Genomic DNA, 20197 nt, shown 5'->3' on the forward strand with positions numbered 1-20197 from the left:
CTCTGAAGTGTTTTCTCAGTTCTCACATATTTACTTCGGACATTATACAGCCGTGTTTCTCCGATTTCCAATTTGATATTCACCCACTTTGTCTAGCCCATGTAATTCTGATTATACAGTAGATCTCTTGACCTTCCTCTGTGTTTTGACCATACTGTACATTTGATTTATTGGATTCGTCTACTTTTAATTTAACATTAATACTGCTCAACTTAATGTTTCCAAATGGTTCTAAAATATGATGCAAATGTACGAAACCAAATAACAATGAAATATGAACTAAAACCTGAAACCAGTGTGACCATGATGACAATCTTGGAAAAACAAACGAATAATTTTGCGAATGTGTAACAGATTAAACTTAGTCTATGTCAATAACACTATGGAGAATCTCTGTGGAGAAAAAGGTTTTTATTGCTAAACTCACTGTATAAAGTGGTATACCAGTGGTGTACTACATTGCTGTGTTCTGTACTCCATCCTCTACTCTCTCTTCACCCACAACTGCACACCACAAGCTCCAACATCAAGTTTGCAGTTAGCACCATGATTTTAGGTCCAATCAGCAACAATGAAGAAAGGGTCTAAAGGGAAGAGGCTCGGCACCAGGCAGTGTGGTGTGCCAACAACAATCTTGCACTCAACACTGAAAAAAAACCAAGAAACTGATTATGGACAAGATAGGAAACACACACACACACTTCCATCTACATTAATGGGACTGAAGTAGAGTGTGTGACTAGGTTTAAATCACTTGTATCTCAGAGGATCTTTTCTGGTCCCTCAACACTGCCACTCGGATCAAAGAGGCACAAAAGCGCCTTTACTTTCTAAGGAAGCTAAAGAACCTATGCCCACTCCCACACCCTGCAGAACTTCTACAAATGCACAAGTAAAAGCATCTGAACAGACCACAATAAAGTGTGGTATTGCAATTGCACTGTTTCACATCTAAACGCCCTCCAACAAGTGGTGAAACCTGCCCAACACATCAATGGTGTTCAGCTACCCTTGATCAGAGACATACACCACAGACACTGCCTACAAAGTGTGAGAAACTTTATCAAAGGCAACTCTCACCCCAGTCTTGGACTGTTTACTCCTCTCCCATCTGAGAGGAGGTATAGAAGCCTTCATGCACCAGCAGACTCGGAAACAGTTTCTTTGCCTCGGCTGTCAGCCTAATAAACTATAAATAAACGACAATCTATTTATCAAACTCAGTCAAATTAACACGACTCACAAAAGCCTACACTGTTGCACAAATTACAACACTCTACCTTGTGTTGCCTTTTCTGCACTATGTTCACTGCACTGTTATGGTCAAATGGTAACCTTCAGTGTTTATCTTTACATTGCACCTTTTACATTATTGTAATGTACAGTCTCTCACAAAAGTGAGTACACCCCTCACATTTTAGTATATGTTCTAAAGAAACAATACTAAAGAAACAAAACTAATAAAAGAAAAGGAGTTTGTTTTTAATGACCTCAAAAAGGGGCCATGACCACAAATTTCAGGTGCACTCAGAACTAATGTGGGAAAGAAACATTGCATACAGCATGACTAGATGACAATATCAAGCACTAACTACAATAAGTGTATAACATGCACACCACACACACAATTTTTCTGTGTATTCAGCATATTGTGGAAATAATAAAGTCAACAGGAAACCACTCAGTGCGGCTGAGGATGGCTTCACATTAAAAGCCTGAGGTTCCACAAGTTTACTTAAAAAAAACATGAAGATTTGTTTGGACTGTAATTAATACAAATATAAGGGCTGCAACTCCCATGAAGAGTTTTCCATTCAACAGTCCATCAGTGAACAGTTGATAATCTCAACAATGAAGCGACTAGAATAAATGGATGTTCTGTGATACCATGAGGATGGGATCCATTTTAAAATCAGATTCCTCTCAAGTTTCTTCCTCATTCCAGCTCAGAGTTTTCCTTGCTACTGTCACCATTGGCTTGCTAATTAGGTATAAACTTATAGGGACTAATTTATACACTTACATTTTATCCACCTATTTTATTCTATAAAGCTTTAAAGACAATTGTCCAATGTTAAAAAGTTTTTTTTTTTTTAAAGTAACTAAATTCAGTAGAAGGTACTTTTGTACAATTCATAAAGTATTTGATCCTATTACTACTATAGATATGTACATGCTAATTTTTATATGATGCACAGATTTTTAATTTAAACCACCGTAATTTCCGGACTATTAAACGCACCCAAATATAAGCCGCACCCACTGAATTTGACAAAGATTTTTATTTTGCACATAAATAAGCCGCACCTGTCTATAAGCCGCAGGTGTCCACACTGAAACTAATGAACTTTACACAGGCTTTACCGAAAGTGAGTACCTGTTACACGGCTTGTATCTAAACAGTAGCCAACCAAGAAAATCATTGTTCACTGTCTTCCTCCTTCCTTTCACAACTATTTCTCTCGGGAGTTTATCTTTTGGCATCGTCGTGCGTTTAAAAAGGAAGCTTTTCTCCCGATGCCGTGCAGCTCAGAACACAGGTGAAGTGTGTTTTCATGCCCGGTTGTTTTCAGCGTGACGAATGATTCGCATTTCCTGTTGACAGTCCGAGTGAGCGGCAGGTCAAACTTCAGAGGAACCTCATCCATATTTATGATGTGGTGCGCATCTGATTTAATATAAAGAGTTTCATTGGTTCACCTGAACCCGTTCATAAATTTCATTGGTCTAATGTTATAAGGCTCAGTTTCTTGGCTTGAATCTTGTGAAACCGGGAAAAATCCATAAATTAGCCGCTTCGCTGTTTAAGCCGTAGGGTTCAAAACGTGGGAAAAAAGTAGCAGCTTATAGTCCGGAAAATACGGTAGTTTTCACATATAAATGTTAACAAATGCACGCCAATTGATAGAGCTCATTAAATATGGTCAAGCATTAATGTTTAAGCATTTGCTTAGCATATGTATATGCTGTTGATTGTGTTGATCAAATGTTTATATACAAAACTTATATACAAGGTTTATAAAAGATAAAATTAAAACAATTTCTTGAAATGACTACTTCAAAAGATTTGCAACACACAACTTGATATTCATAAGACTTTCACAGAAATAGATCAGTAGGGTTGCCAGATTTTAAAAATATGTAAAAAAAAATAAATAAAATAAACCTAGTAAATTCAGTTAAATAAATTTGCATAATTGTTTTTAGTAAATGTTATTTTACAGCAATATTTTGATAACTGTCGAACGGTTCCAACAGTTAAATCTAAAATGAGCAACAAAAATATTTTCTGGTGTTAGCAACCATCGAAATAAACCATTACATTTTATAATAGTTTATTTTTTGTTTTTCAGGGAGCAATTTTTTTATTTTTTATGAATTGTTCTATAAATATTTACCATAAGTGTCTGGTCACAGCAACATCACAACTTCAAGTACCAACAAACACCATTGCCTTCAAACACATTCACTACGAACTACACATCTCAGGACCTGCAGCACTCAGCAGAGCTCTGAGTCAGCAACACACACTCACACACAGACCCACAAAAGTAACTCTTTCTGTTGCAACTCGGAAGTATTTGCTCAGTTCTCACATTTTTACTTCTGACATTACAAAGCCGTATTTCTCCGATTTCCAATTTGATATTCACCCACTTTGTCCAGCCCATGTTATCCTGATTGTACAGTAGATCTCTTGACCTTCCTCTGTGTTTTGTCCATACTGTACATTTGAATTATTGGATTTGTACACTTTTGATTTAACAATAATACTGCTCAATTAAATGTTTCTAAATGGTTTTAAAATATGATGTAAAACAAATGAATCCATCATTTTTATGACAAGATGTGGAATGCAGGTGACAATGAGATAAAATAAGTTAAGATATAACTTTATTCGTCCCAAAGTGGGGAAATTTCCATGATGAGGTTCTAAAGCTAATGTTTATATGCCACAATTGACTTTTGGCAGAATTGGCCAGATTAGCTAATGATCAAAGTTAAACCTTTGTGTTTAACCTTTGTGAGTTGTGTTTTAGCTTTGTGGCATACTGCAGTAAGACAAGTGTCAGATTAGCATGCGATCCATAAATGATTAATAATGCAGGCAGTAATTCAGCGTGTCTGAAAAACTCACCATATGACAGTTCACCTCCTAGCTAGAAGTCATTCCTGTAAGTCCAAATCACACAGTATATTTCGATCACAACTTTAAATTTGTGAAGTCTTTAAAGTGGTGGAAATGGAAAGTGCAGTTTTAAAATGATAATTGCATTTATTAAGGAAAAAAAGCTGTCTAATCCTGCCTGGCCCTATGTGAAAAAGTAATTGCCCTCTAAACCTAATAAACGGTTGTGCCATTCTGGGTAGCAAAAACTGCAATCAATCATTTGCTTTAACTGGCAACGAGACTTTAACATTACTGTGGAGTAATAGACAACCCTTTTTTTTGGCCAACTCTTCTTTGCATAATGGTTTTAATTCAGCACCACATAAAAGGTTTAATTGCATGCAACAGATTTTTAAAACCTTAATTTAGTTTTTTTGAGCCATTCATATGTGGACTTGCTGGTGTGCTTTGGATCATTGTCAGGCCTGCAGATCTTTAGATGTTGTTTCAGGTTGTTTTAAGAGCTCCTGGGTGAGTCATTGGAGTAATTTTGGTAGGCCAACCACTCCAGGGAAGGTTCACCACTGTTCCAGTTTTCTCAATTTGTGAATAATGGCTCTCATGTTGGTTTTCTGTTGGGTTCTCTGGTTTCCTCTGTCCTAATGGAAATATGCCTGCAGTTGAATTTGCTAAGATAAACTGCCTATTGCAAGTGTGTGTGTGTGTTTATGTGTAATCACTTCCAATGAATTTATTATGGTTTTAAAAAAGAATTCATTATTTCACTTTAACAAGATTAACAACATACTCCAAGATTACATTACAACCACTGAGTAACAAACACATATATGATAAAGATACAAAAAAAACACACCTAACGGTCTCCACAGGGCTTTTATGCTAAGCTCTGGATGGAGTAAACTCTAGCAGAAACTGAAGCCAAAAGCTTAAATCTGGAGATTCGATCCAAAAATAGAGTCAGTGTCGAGTCAACCATTCAAAACAAGGAACATTACAATTCATTTGCTGGACAAATCCAGCCTTAAACATTCAAACTTTTTATTCAGACAAAATAGCAGTCAGATTTTCCACATTGGCTCCTAGAAAACTGTTCAATCATTTCATTTCCCAGTGCTCAGGTTAAAGACACACTTTTATTTCGATATAATGCAGCTATATTTAAGGCAGAGTTACAGCATAGGAGTGGGTGTATGTTTTCACTTCGGTGAACAGCAACTGAAATAGAACCATCACTTCTACATCTGCATGATCTCTTCAAATCTTCCAAAACTTAACTTTCAAAGAATTCACTTGTTTTCACTTAGAATTCACTTAATACACAGCATTTTCCTTTTATTTAAAAACAGCAAAGTAATTATTCTAAATGTAGTTCTATGAGCACCATATCTTTATGACTCTAGTCTACTGAACTCAGGTTACTGTCATTCGAGATGAGGTTCTCTGGTTTCTCCGTACAGCTGAAGATATGCCTGCAGCAAGGAAGTGTACTAACCTTATATAAATTTATTATGGTAATAAAGATTAATTCATAACTTCAAAATGATTCAATCTGATGTAATGGTTTCAAAAACTGGGCCTCTTCAGCAGATGTAAATTGGATGAGTAAGTCTATTTTTTTTTTTTTTTTTTTTTTTTTTTTTTTGGAACGATAACAATTGGTTGAGCAATATCTAAAACTAACACGTGTGCATTTCATTTCAGTTTCACTCTCTAAAGATTAACCAGATACTCCGAGATTACATTACAACCACTGAATTGCAAAGTCATGTGTACGATTAAAACATTAAGAACACAGTTACAAGCCAATATCTGAAAACTGGAGATTTAATAAAAATAAATAAAAAAATAGGTAAAAAAAAATGTCAATGTGGAGTCAGGCATTCGAAACAAGAAACATCACAATTCATTTGAGGTTCCAAATCCAGCCCGAAAACATTCAAGCTTTGTTTGAGACAATATAGCAGTCAAATTATCAACATTAGCTCCTAGAAAACAGCTCTCTCTTTTCTCATTAACTGTTTACCAGAGCTTAAAGTGGGTTAAAGACACATTTCCATTTGGATGCAACAAAGAAATATTTATCAATTTTAGAGGCTACCCATATGTTTTGTTTTTTTTTTTAGTTCAGAATTTTAATCCAAATATAATGTAGTTTAGGGTCAATTTTCAGAGCACCATCCCATAACAATCAATCAATAGGGATTTGGGTTGGATATTGTCTCTGACCCACCTCAAATAAAAAGATGAGTTTGCATCAAAAGTAGCAAGTAAAAAAAAAAAAAAAAAAGTGATTTAATTCCCATTACTTGCATTGCAAAGTGTGAAGATAAGATTTGTAAGGGTTTATTTATTCGTGTCAATTATCAAAAAAAAAATATATAAAAAATCCAAATTAAATCAATATTTGGTGTGACCATCCTTTGCCTGCAAAACAGCATCAATTATTCTAGGTACACTTGCATGCATTTTTTTTATTAAACTCTACCGGTAGGTTGTTACCAACATCTTGGAGAACTAATCACAGATGTGCGGATACAGGCTGCCTTAAATCGACCTCTGCCTCAAAAAAAACATTCTGTCTCTTCATTTATTCCCAAACCATCACTTCCAGGACTGTTTTTCTCTACGTTGAAGATAGAGCTTAATGACAGTGGGTGTATGGGGGTTTGGAGTTGTTGTCCAGCTGTAGAATAAAACTTGAGCCAATAAAACACCTCCCTGACTGTATTGCATAATGGATAAGCAGCTGCCTGTATTTCTCAGCATTAAGGACACCATTCATTCTCTCTACATCTCCAACTCCATTTGAAGAAATGAAGCCCCAAACTTGCAAAAACCTCCACTGTTGCCTACAGATACTCATAATTGTACTGCTCTACAGGCCTTCACCAAACATGTTTTATGCAATAGCCAAACATTTTAGATTCCTATATCTATGTGTATAGTAGAGCTGTTTAGTCTTTTTTCCATGGCAGAGGCATGGCTTTTTGACTGCAATTCTTGCAGGAAGACCACGTCTGGCCAAACTTCTCCAGACATTAAATGGGTACTTTGCTGATGGAACGGCTGGACATCTTTCAATGATGTCCAGCAGTTCAATGTCAGTTGGAAAGTAAACATTATCTGTCCTTCATCGGCTGCATTAATATTATAAAAATGATATAACTTAATAATAGTTTGAATAGCACAACTTGAAACCCCAGTCTGCTTTGAAATCGTTGTCTGGGAGAGATGCAGTATAACTACTTTTTTTGTCTTGTTCACAGTGCTCAGGCTTGCTATGGTGCATGGCCTATGATCTTCCACAACCTCATTTTAGCAGCAGAGTTTAGCTGTTCCTTACCCAGTTTTAAGCCTCCTACACAGCTGTTTTTGTTTCAGTTAATGACTGTGTTTTAACCTACATATGAAATTGATGATCATTAGGACAGCATAGCATAATTGGTTACTCAAACACCTGACTTTGATCATACAGAATCTCTGACTTTGTGCAAGTGTGCAAACATAAGAATTGAAAGCCAAAGGGTGTTCGCACCAAACACTGATTTCATTTAGATTTTTCTTCTGTTCACTCACTTTGTATTTTGTAAAAAAAAAAAAAAATACTCATTATATATATATATATATATATATATATATATATATATATATATATATATATATATATATATATATATATATATATATATATATATATATATATGTGTGTGTGTGTGTGTGTGTGTGTGTGTGTGTGTGTGTGTGTGTGTGTGGGTGTGAATGGAATCATGCAGTAATCTAATTTATTAATTGTATTAATTATATATTAATTAAATATACATGAATTAATTTTAATGTTTAAAAAAAAATGTTCTTACTTTACAAAAAAATCTTCACACCGGCAAAAATCTTTGCACATTCCTGTACATATATTGATACCTTTGGGGATTTTAATCTCTATTATTTTCCAATTACTGCCAGCAGCACTTTCATCTCCTTACCTGGACCAGGTGTATATAGCAGCTGCTGGATCACCGCCCAGCAGTCGACACTCGTATACTTCAGCAGCTTTGCTGGGTGCATGAACCACTAATGCAAAGATTCCTAAAAACAAGACATGCATGGTGACTTGGTGACATTTATTAACCTCTTTGAAAAACGAATTAACATGAATCCACAAAGTTCAAATAATTTCCCTTTCATTAAAATGAACTAGTCACAATTTTCTGGAAATTTCCTCAACTGCTTACTAATCTCTCATATAGCAAATCCATGTATACTTGTATTTATCATAACTTTTTCAACAATAGACATTGTCAGAAAGCTGGTTACACATTTGTGTGCATTCGGGGTGTCTGGACTCACTGTGATTCACTAAGATACCCAAAGATGTCATGTATGTTTGGTTGCATGCAGCATTTTTCCATAGATGTGCGAGCTGCTAAACTTTCACTTAAAGACAGGAGGTGGAGCTGGGGGTAGCAGAGCCGATGATGCTGAGGTTTTCATTGGGAGTGACGAGGATGGACAGGATTAGAAACAAGTTTATTAGAGGAACAGTGTCAGGCTGCAGACGCGGAAGCCGATATAGTCCGATCATTGTCCTTTTATTTCAAAACACCGTACAACACAAAAACACTCATAAGCCGTTGAAAACAACAAACAAAGACATCCGCTCGATACGCGTTGTCCGCTATGAGTTCGAATGTCCCAAGCATAATCCATAAAGCCTTCGGCAATGAGTAATCCAAGTCGGAAGTGGAATTCGCATATACAGCCGGCGGTCGAGCAGCCACGCGATTGTCCAGCTTGACAATATAACGACCGACAGCCTGTGACTCAAGAACGTGAGTTTATGTAGTCTGATCCTTCATGAGCCACAGCTGTCGGTAATCTTGGGAAGCAGCGTGACTGCTATCGAGGGGGGCGTGGCAGGGTGGATCTCTGACAGCTACAGACGGGGGCGTGGCAGGGTGAATCCCTGACAAACAGCGTATGTAGGACGTTTTCGAGACAAAGTGAGAGAGGCTAGATTGAGATGGTTTGGACTTGTGCAGAGCAGGACATGGTGCATATCAGTATAAGAATGATGAGGATGGAGCCACCAGGAAGGAGAAAAAGAGGAAGTCCAAGAAGTTGGTTCATGGATATGGTGAGGGAAGACATGCAGGTAGTTGGTGTGAAAGAGGCAGATGTAGAGGACAGAGTAGTATGGAGACGGATGATCCGCTGTGGCGACCCCTAATGGGAGCAGCCGAAAGAAGAAGAAGATATATATATATATGGAATCATGCAGTAATTAAAAAGTTATAAACAACTATTTTAGATTGTCCAAAGTAGCTACATTTAGCTTTAATGACAGCTTGGCAAACTCATGGCATTTTCTCATCATATTCACGAGGTAGAATAACATTCGGCCATCAGTTGCCTTGTGCAGAGAAAATGTGTGCACAGAGTCAATAGCTTCTGTTTTGTGCTTGTATTTACCTCGATATGAAGTTTTCCTATAAAACTCTTTCGTTGTTTTCGTCTCCTTTGTTTCCCACTTCGTCTTCTCACCACAGCTCACTGAAACACAATGCACACATTAGTAAAATCACTCACAGGTACTACGTTACCTTAAAAAGACTAACTTGTTTTACAATCACTCTGCTATTTGTAACAAATAATGTGAGCAGAATGATGAAAAGATGAAAAAAGATGATAACATATACAGTAACATATAGTACTTAGATATTTTTCTCATATGTGGTGTGTTTAGCTAAAATGTTTGCAGGGAATACTCAGTTCTAAAACAACGAGCAATTCATAACATGTTTTGATTAGAATCCCATGAAAGCCATTGTTCAGGAAAGGATTTCCTAAGCAGAAACTTCCAGGAACAGAACACTATTACACTATATTTAGCTTTGGAGCACGTACATTTTTGTGTTGTTTATATGGCTAGAATGTTGAATAGTGGGAAAATATTTTTTATTCCCTATTGCATGTTAGCGAAAATATACTAAAACAATATTACAGTCGGAAAACTTAAATTATACCCAAGATATTCTACATCAGAGACGATGATGAGAAACTGGATATTAAAAAGAAAATCATTTTATTTGATTCTGTGACAAAGAGAAAAGACAAAAAAGTTTAGTTTTCCCTCTTTAAACGAGATTCGATTGTAGTCCTCTCACGGTTTTATCTTTGAACCATCTGAGGGCGTTTTTCCTTTCCACAGCCTCCTCTGGCTCTCTCATTAGTGACAAACTTATAGGCACTAACCTTTAAAGGCACTAAACTTTATAAACTCTTTATCTATCTATACATATCTATATATTTATGAATCTCTCTCTCTCTCTCTCTCTCTCTCTCTCTCTCTCTCTCTCTCATATATATATATATATATAGACACACACACACACACACACAAACATGCGCGCACACACACACACACACACACACACACACACACACACACACACACACACACACACACACACACACACACACACACACACACACACTGTATATGTATAAGAAAATGCACTGCCTGCCTAGCCAAAAGCTAGCTAAACAGATCCAACCGTCGCCTTCCAAACCTTCAATGTAATAATTGAGAGCTTCTTGACCAGCTGTTTCACCAAGTGTTCTTGTTCTTAGAGAACACTTGGTGAAACAGGGTTGTTTTTTTTCCAACCCTGTTCTCCCTCAAGATCTCCCAGTATTGAATACAATCTCTCATTGCTTTCCAGCCATCTGGCAATAAGGAGAATGTGTGTGACCAGCAGCAGACACTGAGACAGTCACATTACACAACACTCTACTGTACACCTGCTCTTTACAATAATGCATTAGATAGAGTCTCAATAATCTATGACACTCTGTTTGTTTCCAATATTGCTACCACTCCTGCGATGCTCCTTAATAGGTAGTGTTTTGTTTATATACAGTAATCCCTTGTTTATCACGGTAGTTACGTTCAAAACCGTCTGCGATAAACGAAAAACCACGACAAACCACCCAAAAAAATCCTCATACACACTCTAAACACACACAGAACACATTTGCAAGAATAGAGTAATATGAATGGATAAAAAAATGTATAGTAAAATCCATATTTTTATTAATACATTTCATTATTTCAACATAAAACTCCATAAAAACAATTCCCTATAATTTTTTTTTGGTCTATCATGCTATCCGTGAGAGGCCGGGAAAATCAGCGAAACAAATTAGTTATGTGGCAAATGCAATTCCGCGATAAACCGGGGGCACAAGGTTCGAACCGCGGTACTGTACATATACTTCTGCAACATTATCCTGAAAAAACTATATACAAGCGTCATAGACAAATTGATTTGACACAAGCGCTTTCTCCAGTATATTTTTTTTTAAGTATTTTAGATCTAAAGTGTTAAACAATATTAGATAACCAGTTGATATTCATTGCTGAAATCGAAAGTTTCAGTATGAGAATTAGTACATCAGTACTGTAGGAGTAAAATGATAATTTGCCTCTCTATTTTGCTCATAATATGGCAGGTGTGAATACTTAGTATTGCTTTGTTAACAAGTATGGTGATGCATATCTTGAAAAAATCTTCTTGTGCTTTAAACTGTCACCATGATGGTTAAAGAAGGTCAAAATGAAAACAACAAATGAAGTAACACCTGTTTGCCAACTTGTTTAGGAATTAAGGAAAGATAAGACTTTCCTATATACATGTATGTGGGACAGTGTAAAGTGCACACAATCTAATCCTCTTTACTGCCAGTGTAACAGTAGAACAGCTGCAGCTGCTGCACTTTCTCCAGACCCCCAAATAAACTGAAACCCATCCAAATATGACTTTATGTAAGATTTACATTTACAGCATTTAGCAGATGCCTCTTTCCAGAGCAACGTACACAAGTGCTTTGAGTCTCTGTCACTAAATAAATCGACAAACGATAGATAACAACCTTAAGACAAATCAGACTACAACTCTGTTGAGAGGGTTTTCCTTTTCTTTTGTTAAAAGACAAAACAAACCTGTAAAAGTTTTAGTTTAAGTTCATCTGTAGAGTCATGGATAAGGATTGAACCATTGTTTATGCTACACTTTTTCTTTTTTTTTTTTTACAAAAACAAGCTTTAAAAAGGTGCACAGTAATGGTATAATCACTAGATCACTACAAACAATCACAAAACACTGTATATAACCTCTGTACTATACATGTACATATTACATAGTATATATTTTTTACTCCTTATAACATCTGCACTATTTTTTATCTATATGTATCTTTATATCCCTACTGAACATTCTGTCCAACAGTTCACATTCATGGATGTGTATATATATTATATATATTACACACGTTATATACACATACATGAATGTGAAATGTTGGACAGAATGTACAGTAGGAATATAAAGATATATATACAGTGAGGAAAATAAGTATTTGAACACTCTGCTATTTTGCAAGTTCTCCCACTTAGAAATCATGGAGGGGTCTGAAATTGTCATCGTAGGTGCATGTCCACTGTGAGAGACATAATCTAAAAAAAAAAAAAAACCAGAAATAACAATGTATGATTTTTAAACTATTTATTTGTATGATACAGCTGCAAATAAGTATTTGAACACCTGTCTATCAGCTAGAATTCTGACCCTCAAAGACCTGTTAGTCTGCCTTTAAAATGTCCACCTCCACTACATTTTTTATCCTAAATTAGATGCACCTGTTTGAGGTCGTTAGCTGCATAAAGACACCTGTCCACCCAATACAATCAGTAAGAATCCAACTACTAACATGGCCAAGACCAAAGAGCTGTCCAAAGACACTAGAGACAAAATTGTACACCTCCACAAGGCTGGAAAGGGCTACGGGGAAATTGCCAAGCAGCTTGGTGAAAAAAGGTCCACTGTTGGAGCAATTATTAGAAAATAGAAGAAGCTGAACATGACTGTCAATCTCCCTCGGACTGGGGCTCCATGCAAGATCTCACCTCGTGGGGTCTCAATGATCCTAATGAAGGTGAGAAATCAGCCCAGAACTACACGGGAGGAGCTGGTCAATGACCTGAAAAGAGCTGGGACCACCGTTTCCAAGGTTACTGTGGGACGTACTGTGCATGTCTTAAGTTTGCCAATGACCATTTGGATGATCCGGAGGAGTCATGGGAGAAAGTCATGTGGTCAGATGAGACCAAACTAGAACTTTTGGGTCATAATTCCACTAAACGTGTTTGGAAGAAGAAGAATGATGAGTACCATCCCACGAACACCATCCCTACTGTGAAGCATGGGGGTGGTTGCATCATGCTTTGGGGGTGTTTTTCTGCACATGGGACAGGGCGACTGCACTGTATTAAGGGAGAGGATAAAATCCCTCCTGCTGTGTGTGCAAACCTGGTGAAAAATTACAGGAAACGTTTGACCTCTGTAATTGCAAACAAAGGCTACTGTACCAAATATTAACATTGACTTCCATGATTTCCAAGTGGGAGAACTTGCAAAATAGCAGGGTGTTCAAATACTTATTTTCCTCACTGTATATATATATATATATATATATATATATATATATATATATATATATATATATATATATATATATATATATATATATATATATATATATATATTTTCATGACTATGAAAATTGTAGATTCACACTGAAGGCATCAAAACTATGAATTAACCCATGTGGAATTATATACATAACAAAAAAGTGAACTGAAAATATGTCATATTGTAGGTTCTTCAAAGTAGGCATCAAGAGAATGTCAAGAGTGTGCAAAGCAGTAATCTAAGCAAAAGGTGGCTACTTTGAAGAACCTACAATATGACATATTTTCAGTTAACTTTTTTGTTATGTAAATAATTCCACATGGGTTAATTCATAGTTTTGATGCCTACAGTGTGACTCTACAATTTTCATAGTCATGAAAATAAAGAAAACTCTTTGAATGAGAAGGTGTGTCCAAACTTTTGGTCTGTACTCTCTCTCTATATTTATATATATATAAAGTAGACTGTTTATTCAGCTTGCACATTTCTTAAATGCCATAATTTTATTCCTTTCACTTCTGCACATTCCTCTTCAATGCCATAGCCTTAGAATCATTTCTGTACTTCTTAATAATGTCCACAAGTCTCAGCACTGCTATAGCCTTTATATTTATTCACTGTACATATGCTTTATATTTATCACTTGCTGTAAATATGCTACATAAAAATCTGCACTTTTGCTACATTTTGCACTTCTGGTAGATGCCAAACTGCATTTCGTTGCTGTGTACCTGTACTATGCAATGACAAAGTCCGTCCGCCCGCCCGCCCGCCCGCGTGCCTGCCTCCCGCGTGCCTGCCTCCCGTAAACAAAGCATTAAAGCATTAAAGCATTAAGTATTAAGATACTTACTGCTGTTCACACTGATAGCAGTAAGCTTTAATCATGCAACACTTCTTTTTGTTTATTTTTATTAGGCTACAAATGTAGGCAATAGAAATATAAAGCTGTTTATGCTCCATGCCAAGCATCATGATTGTCTTTCACCCACTCCTTGCAGACTATTAACATTCCTGCCATCTGCAGAAAGACTAAACATCTATTTACTGCAGGGCATATAAAATCAATTATCTGGACACCTCACCTACTTAAAATGCATTAAATTAGTGTTGAAGCTCCTGGGCTCAACGATTTTCAATATTTAGTTTACAAGTCAGCTTTTCTGTTCATAGTGCTGCTCAAGAGTGTCAGCAATGTTTCCATTATTTTCACAAATAGAACGGTAGTTGTAGTTTTCTCTTTTGCTGATTTATTAACTCATACATGATGCAGATCACGCAGGTTCCCTGTAGCACATTATTATGATCATATATGATCATATTATCGTCCCTACACTGGCTACCTGTTAAGTTTCGAATAGACTACAAACTACTACTTCTTACTTATAAAGGCCTAAATACAGTTTGGCTCCCATGTATCTCTCCAGTCTTTTAACACGCTACAATCCGTCACGCTCCCCGAGATCTCAAAACTCTGGACTTCTAGTAGTTCTTGGAATAGCAAAGTCCACTAAAGGCGGTAGATCATTTCTTGCCACACTCGCCACGGCTGCTCATCAGGGATAAATGCACACCGTTCACCTTGACTGTTGATTTCTGTAAAGCTGCTTTGAGACAATGTCTGTTGTGAAAAGCGCTATAGAAATAAACTTGACTTGACACATTATTGGAGTCTCAACAACGCCGTTTCAACACACCCAGCAACAGACACACATCAGAAAGAAAGAAAAAGCCATCTGACTTTCTGAGCACAGTGAACAGTTCAGGTATTAGATAAAGACACATGGCTTTTGAAGACGTAAATGCAGTATCCCATATGGAAGTCTGATATATGGCCATATTTTAACCTCTTCTTCGTCATCTTCTTCTTTAGGTTGCTTCCGTTAGGGGTCGCCACAGCAGATCATCCATCTCCACACTTCCCTGTCCTCTACATCCACCTCTTTCTAACAACTACGTGAATGTCTTTCCTCACAACATCTCTAAACTTCCTCCTTGGCCTTCCTCTTTTCCTCCCTCCTGGCGACTTCATTCTCAGTACAACTAGAAACGTGGAAAAATTTTTCTACTTACAAATGTTTCTACACATATGTAGGATACATATACTTTAATATATTGTGTAATACCTTCATGATACATTAAAGTACAAAATAATATATGAGATACCTGATCCTGATTTATGGAATTAGTTACTATATGAAATTAAAGATCAAAATTTAGAATTTGCTCATGGGACTATTTAACACTGATATACCCCTAGAGAGTAATTTGAGATGTCAGTATTGTGCTTATATTAGGCATTTCTGCTGTTCAATGTAGATCTGCCAAATGCATAAATGTAAATGCCGGGGAACAAAATTATTTAAGCTATATAGTATAAGATCTATTTAAAATGCTATAACTATAATTGTTCCTAATTACTCTTTCAAAACAAGAATGTAATGGATAAGACCTATTAATGGCACGTTTAATATCTGGAATAGACTTTATATTATATTACATTATATTTCAGAAATTCCATGACCCCTGGTAACCCTGGATATATAAATCATATTTAAGCAAATTACGTGTGCATCTCAACGTTAATTTGAGTTACGTGTGCATCTCAACGTTCAAAACTAGAAATATAAATTAATATTAAAAAAATATATATATTTTTTTACAGTTACTTTGAAAATGTGAAAATAATTTTAAATATTGCAAAGCTACAGTTTTGTTACATTATGTTTAATGTTCGATTTAATTCCTTTTTGATCCCCGTTAATAGCTTTAAATTAAGTATTACATTATGTCATGCTACTTCTTTTTTACTAAAAAAACCAACAATACATTTTTAAAAATGAAACATGTTTTTGACCATTAATAAAATTAATGAAATAAGAAAATGTAAGGTAGTTATATAATGTAAGTAATAAAACGTTATTGGAAAATAGTAAATATGTATTACATAAGCACAATGTGTGTGTGTGTGTGTGTGTGTGTGTGTGTGTGTGTGTGTGTGTGTGTGTGTGTGTGTGTGTGTGTGTGTTATAAATACAAGGATAAACATCCTTAAGCCATATATGAACATGTATTCTATACGCAAATATGTGTCATATATGTATTTGGGAAAATATGTTACATTATATAATATGTTATATTTTCAAATATATGTGGCATGTATGTAGAAGTATCTGACATATTTCTATAACTGTGAAATGCTAACATGAACATGTATGCAATATATTTGCTTTGTATATATTGCTATATATCAGATTTCCGTATGGGACTACTTGTTTGTAGGAATTGCAAGAAGTGCAATTTACTGCCTTTCAAATAGGAAAAACACTTCCCTGACTTCTATCTGCTCTTTGATAAGACATGCCTTCCTTATAAACATTCCCATCTAAATAAACAAGTGGGGGGAAAAACTCAAGAAAGTTGTTGATAGCGTTGTCTGTGAAGGCCAGATAAGCAAGCAAGTCGAGAGATCAAGGTCATAATTTGTAATTGTGTCATATAATCCAGAAATAAAGAGAAGCTTTTATGCATAGAAAAGCACAAGTGATTAAAAAAAAAAGGTTAAAGGGTGTGCCACTCATGAATAGTGCCTTCTTGTGCCGATTGTAATCTTGCATTGTGAAAATGGCCCGAAAATGCATTTTCGGTTTTCGGCCGAAAGACTTTGATCACCGAAAAAAACACGGCTGAAACAGTTTGTTGTGAAGACGCAAACAGAACCCGCGCCTGCACGTGCTTGTCTAAAACAACATGTATGCGGTGTGGACGTATTTCAGAGAAAGACCCACGGATAGCGATTTGCAAAACATGTAATCCTGAAATTTCAAGGTGGGGTGCGTCTGCAAAGACTTTCTCCACGTCGGGTTTAATTTATCACCTGAAATCCAAACATCCCGATCGCTATGCTGAATATGGGAGGAACGCAAACGCACAGAAAAGCAAAACCCCTCCGAGCATGCGCACTCAGTCTGTGGCGGACGTTTTTAAGAAGGCAGGAAGTTTCCCAGTGATATTGTTGTATTGTATCTTTAAGCAGTTGCACTTGTTCTGAATGCACTTTGTTTTTATGAAAGAACATATTTAATTTTACAACCTTTCAGCAGGACAGAGGGCCTGTACATTATTATTTAATGTACACATGAGTGCATTTAAGTTGAACATTTAAGTTTGAATTGTTTATTTTATCCTGTGCATTGTTGCAATGTGCTAAAAAAAATTATTTTTTTTATAATTTGTAATTGATTTATTCTTTGAAACTTTAATATTAATTAATGCAATTGAAATGCTTTGATTTTAGTAAGTTTAGTACACGGTCATAGCCATAAATGCAATGGTAATAATAATTGGCATAATTTCTTTCGGTGTTTCGGTTTTCGGCCTTGCTTTCCTCTTTTTCGGTTTTCGGTTTCGGGCAAAAATTTTCATTTTGGTGCATCCCTAATATATATATAGTGTATGTGCAATAGTATGATATATATATATATATATATATAGTGTATATAGTGTGTGTATATATATATATATATATATATATATATATATATATATATATATATATATATATAGTGGAGCCCACTTATCTCGACCTCGGTTACCTCGTCAACCCTATTAAGTCGACGTTTTTGAAGTGGAACCGCCAAATTCTCGCTTTGTCCAAGCATTTTCTCATCGGTTATGTCGATTCCTCTATGTCGCCGAACCCAAATATCTCGAGCACAAGGGGAAAAAATTTGCCATTTAACGTCAGTTATGTCGAACGGCACTGTGCAGCCGCAGAAGAACTCGTGGAAGTGGCAGAAAAATCAAACCTTACAGATGCTACAGGTGTAGGATACTTTTCAGAGCTGTGTGTCAGAGTGAAATGACTCGAGAAATAAGTTTTTAACACTGGTTAGCTTTTTGGAAAAAACAAACTACACGCCGCACGTTTTTTGTGATTTTGTGAGCGATCTTGTGTTTATAATGTTGGAGAATATAATAAAGGTTTGTATCGAGAATCTACGGTGGTTTGTATTGTATACTGGTGAATCTCTGCTGTTAGTTAGTGCACATATGCCTTTTGTTGTTAATGTTATGCGATGAACGGGATTCTAATCCACGATGCGCTTTGGGAAGAAAAGCGCAGCCGTTATGAAAGTGCCGGTGGGAAGACACCTACCGGGATACGCATGAGCGATAACAACGACCGCCGTGAACCAACATATACCAACAATAACGGACGGTGAGAGTGTGGAGGTGAGGGGTTTAAATGGGAGCTGGTGATGATGCTAAAGGAGTCCCAGGGGTGCGTGATTGAAGCCGGGAGCTTCAGAGAAAGCGGCCGAGACAGTTAACGAACATGTATGTAAATTTTCATATATGACTTCATCAAACAAATCGCGGCAACGCTGTTGTGTAAAAAAACCCCTCAAAAACACGTGCATTCTCATTTATTAACGTTTAACCAAGTCCACAAACAAAAATATAATAATTTACAATAGCGTTTTTCTTTTACTGTGCATGTTAATTAGTTGGACTTGTGGCATTCCTTGCCTTAAACAATCCCCTTCAAATCTGCCTCGTATTCCGTTGTTGCCACTCGAAGCAATTCTTTCACGTGGGTGTCAGTCAGAACAGATCGATGCTTTGATTCACGTGTTTCAGGGTAGAAAACAAGGACTTTGTTTGGGGTTTTTTTTATGTGCGTGTTCACTTCGCTTAAGGTCAATACGGTATTTTCGTCTAATGCGCGTGAGATGAATATACCGCAGGGGTGGGCAATAAATTTTTACAAGGGGCCACATGAGAAACCTGAATTGTGTCAGAGGGCCACACCAACGATAATATTTTAGGGATGCACCGAAATGAAAATTGTGGCAATTCAAAAAGCAATGAAATCCATAATTTTTTGTGTTATGCCTTTTGCCTTGGCACCATCACTGGAAAACTTTCCTGCCTTTTCAAAAACGTCCTCTACAGACGGAGTGCGCATGCTCGGATTGACTACTTTTCTGCGCCGCGTTCTTCTCATATTTAGAATGGCAATCGGGATGTTTGGATTTCAGGTGATAAATTAAACCCGACTTGGAGAAACTCTTTGCAGATACACCCCCTCTTGAAATTTTAGCATTGCATGTTTTGCAAATCGCTATCCGCACACCGCAGACATGTGGCTCTTATCCAGATAACCGTGTGCTGGGTGCGCTTTTTTATTGCGTCATTACAATTGTGTTTCTGCCGTGTTGTTTCGGTGATTTAGGTATTGCAGCCGAAAGTTTTCGGTGCATCCCTGTAATTTTTGATTGGCCTCACGTATAGTTCACGTATACCATAGTTTGCCCAGGTCTGATATACCGCAAAGTTTCCCAGTCGGGGCAAGCTCATTTAAGTCGTAAAAATACCGTATTGAACTCAAGCGAAGCGGACACGCACATTAAAAAAAACAAACAAACAAACACAAACTTCGATATGAACGTAAGAGCCGCATGAAACCAGCCAAAGAGCCACATGCGGCTCGCGAGCCGCGGGTTGGCCACCCCTGGTCTGTAGGATGGTTTTG

General features: G+C 36.6%; 1 protein-coding gene and 1 long non-coding RNA gene across 4 annotated transcripts in view; both read right to left on the bottom strand.

Moving 5' to 3' along the window:
• The window catches only part of LOC310723763 (uncharacterized protein), a 35029-nt gene that overhangs the window by 3834 nt on the left and 10998 nt on the right, over positions 1 to 20197 (bottom strand). For all 3 annotated transcript variants that reach the window (XR_014532751.1, XM_083537206.1, XM_083537205.1), the window contains exons 2-3: positions 9599 to 9679; positions 8113 to 8215 (exon numbers count right to left, since the gene is read on the bottom strand). Coding sequence is in view for 2 of the 3 variants with exons in the window: in XM_083537206.1 (XP_083393332.1) it covers positions 8113 to 8215; positions 9599 to 9679 (184 nt within the window). In the remaining variant the exon portion in view is untranslated. The remainder of the gene's footprint in view (positions 1 to 8112; positions 8216 to 9598; positions 9680 to 20197) is intronic.
• On the bottom strand, positions 5059 to 5986 carry LOC310723790. The gene is made up of 2 exons (XR_014532771.1): positions 5372 to 5986; positions 5059 to 5284 (listed from the first exon to the last, which is right to left on the bottom strand). It is a non-coding gene; the product is annotated as an uncharacterized lncRNA (long non-coding RNA).

This window comes from Silurus aristotelis (assembly GCF_946808225.1).
Source record: "Silurus aristotelis genome assembly, chromosome: 3".
NCBI lineage: Eukaryota > Metazoa > Chordata > Actinopteri > Siluriformes > Siluridae > Silurus > Silurus aristotelis.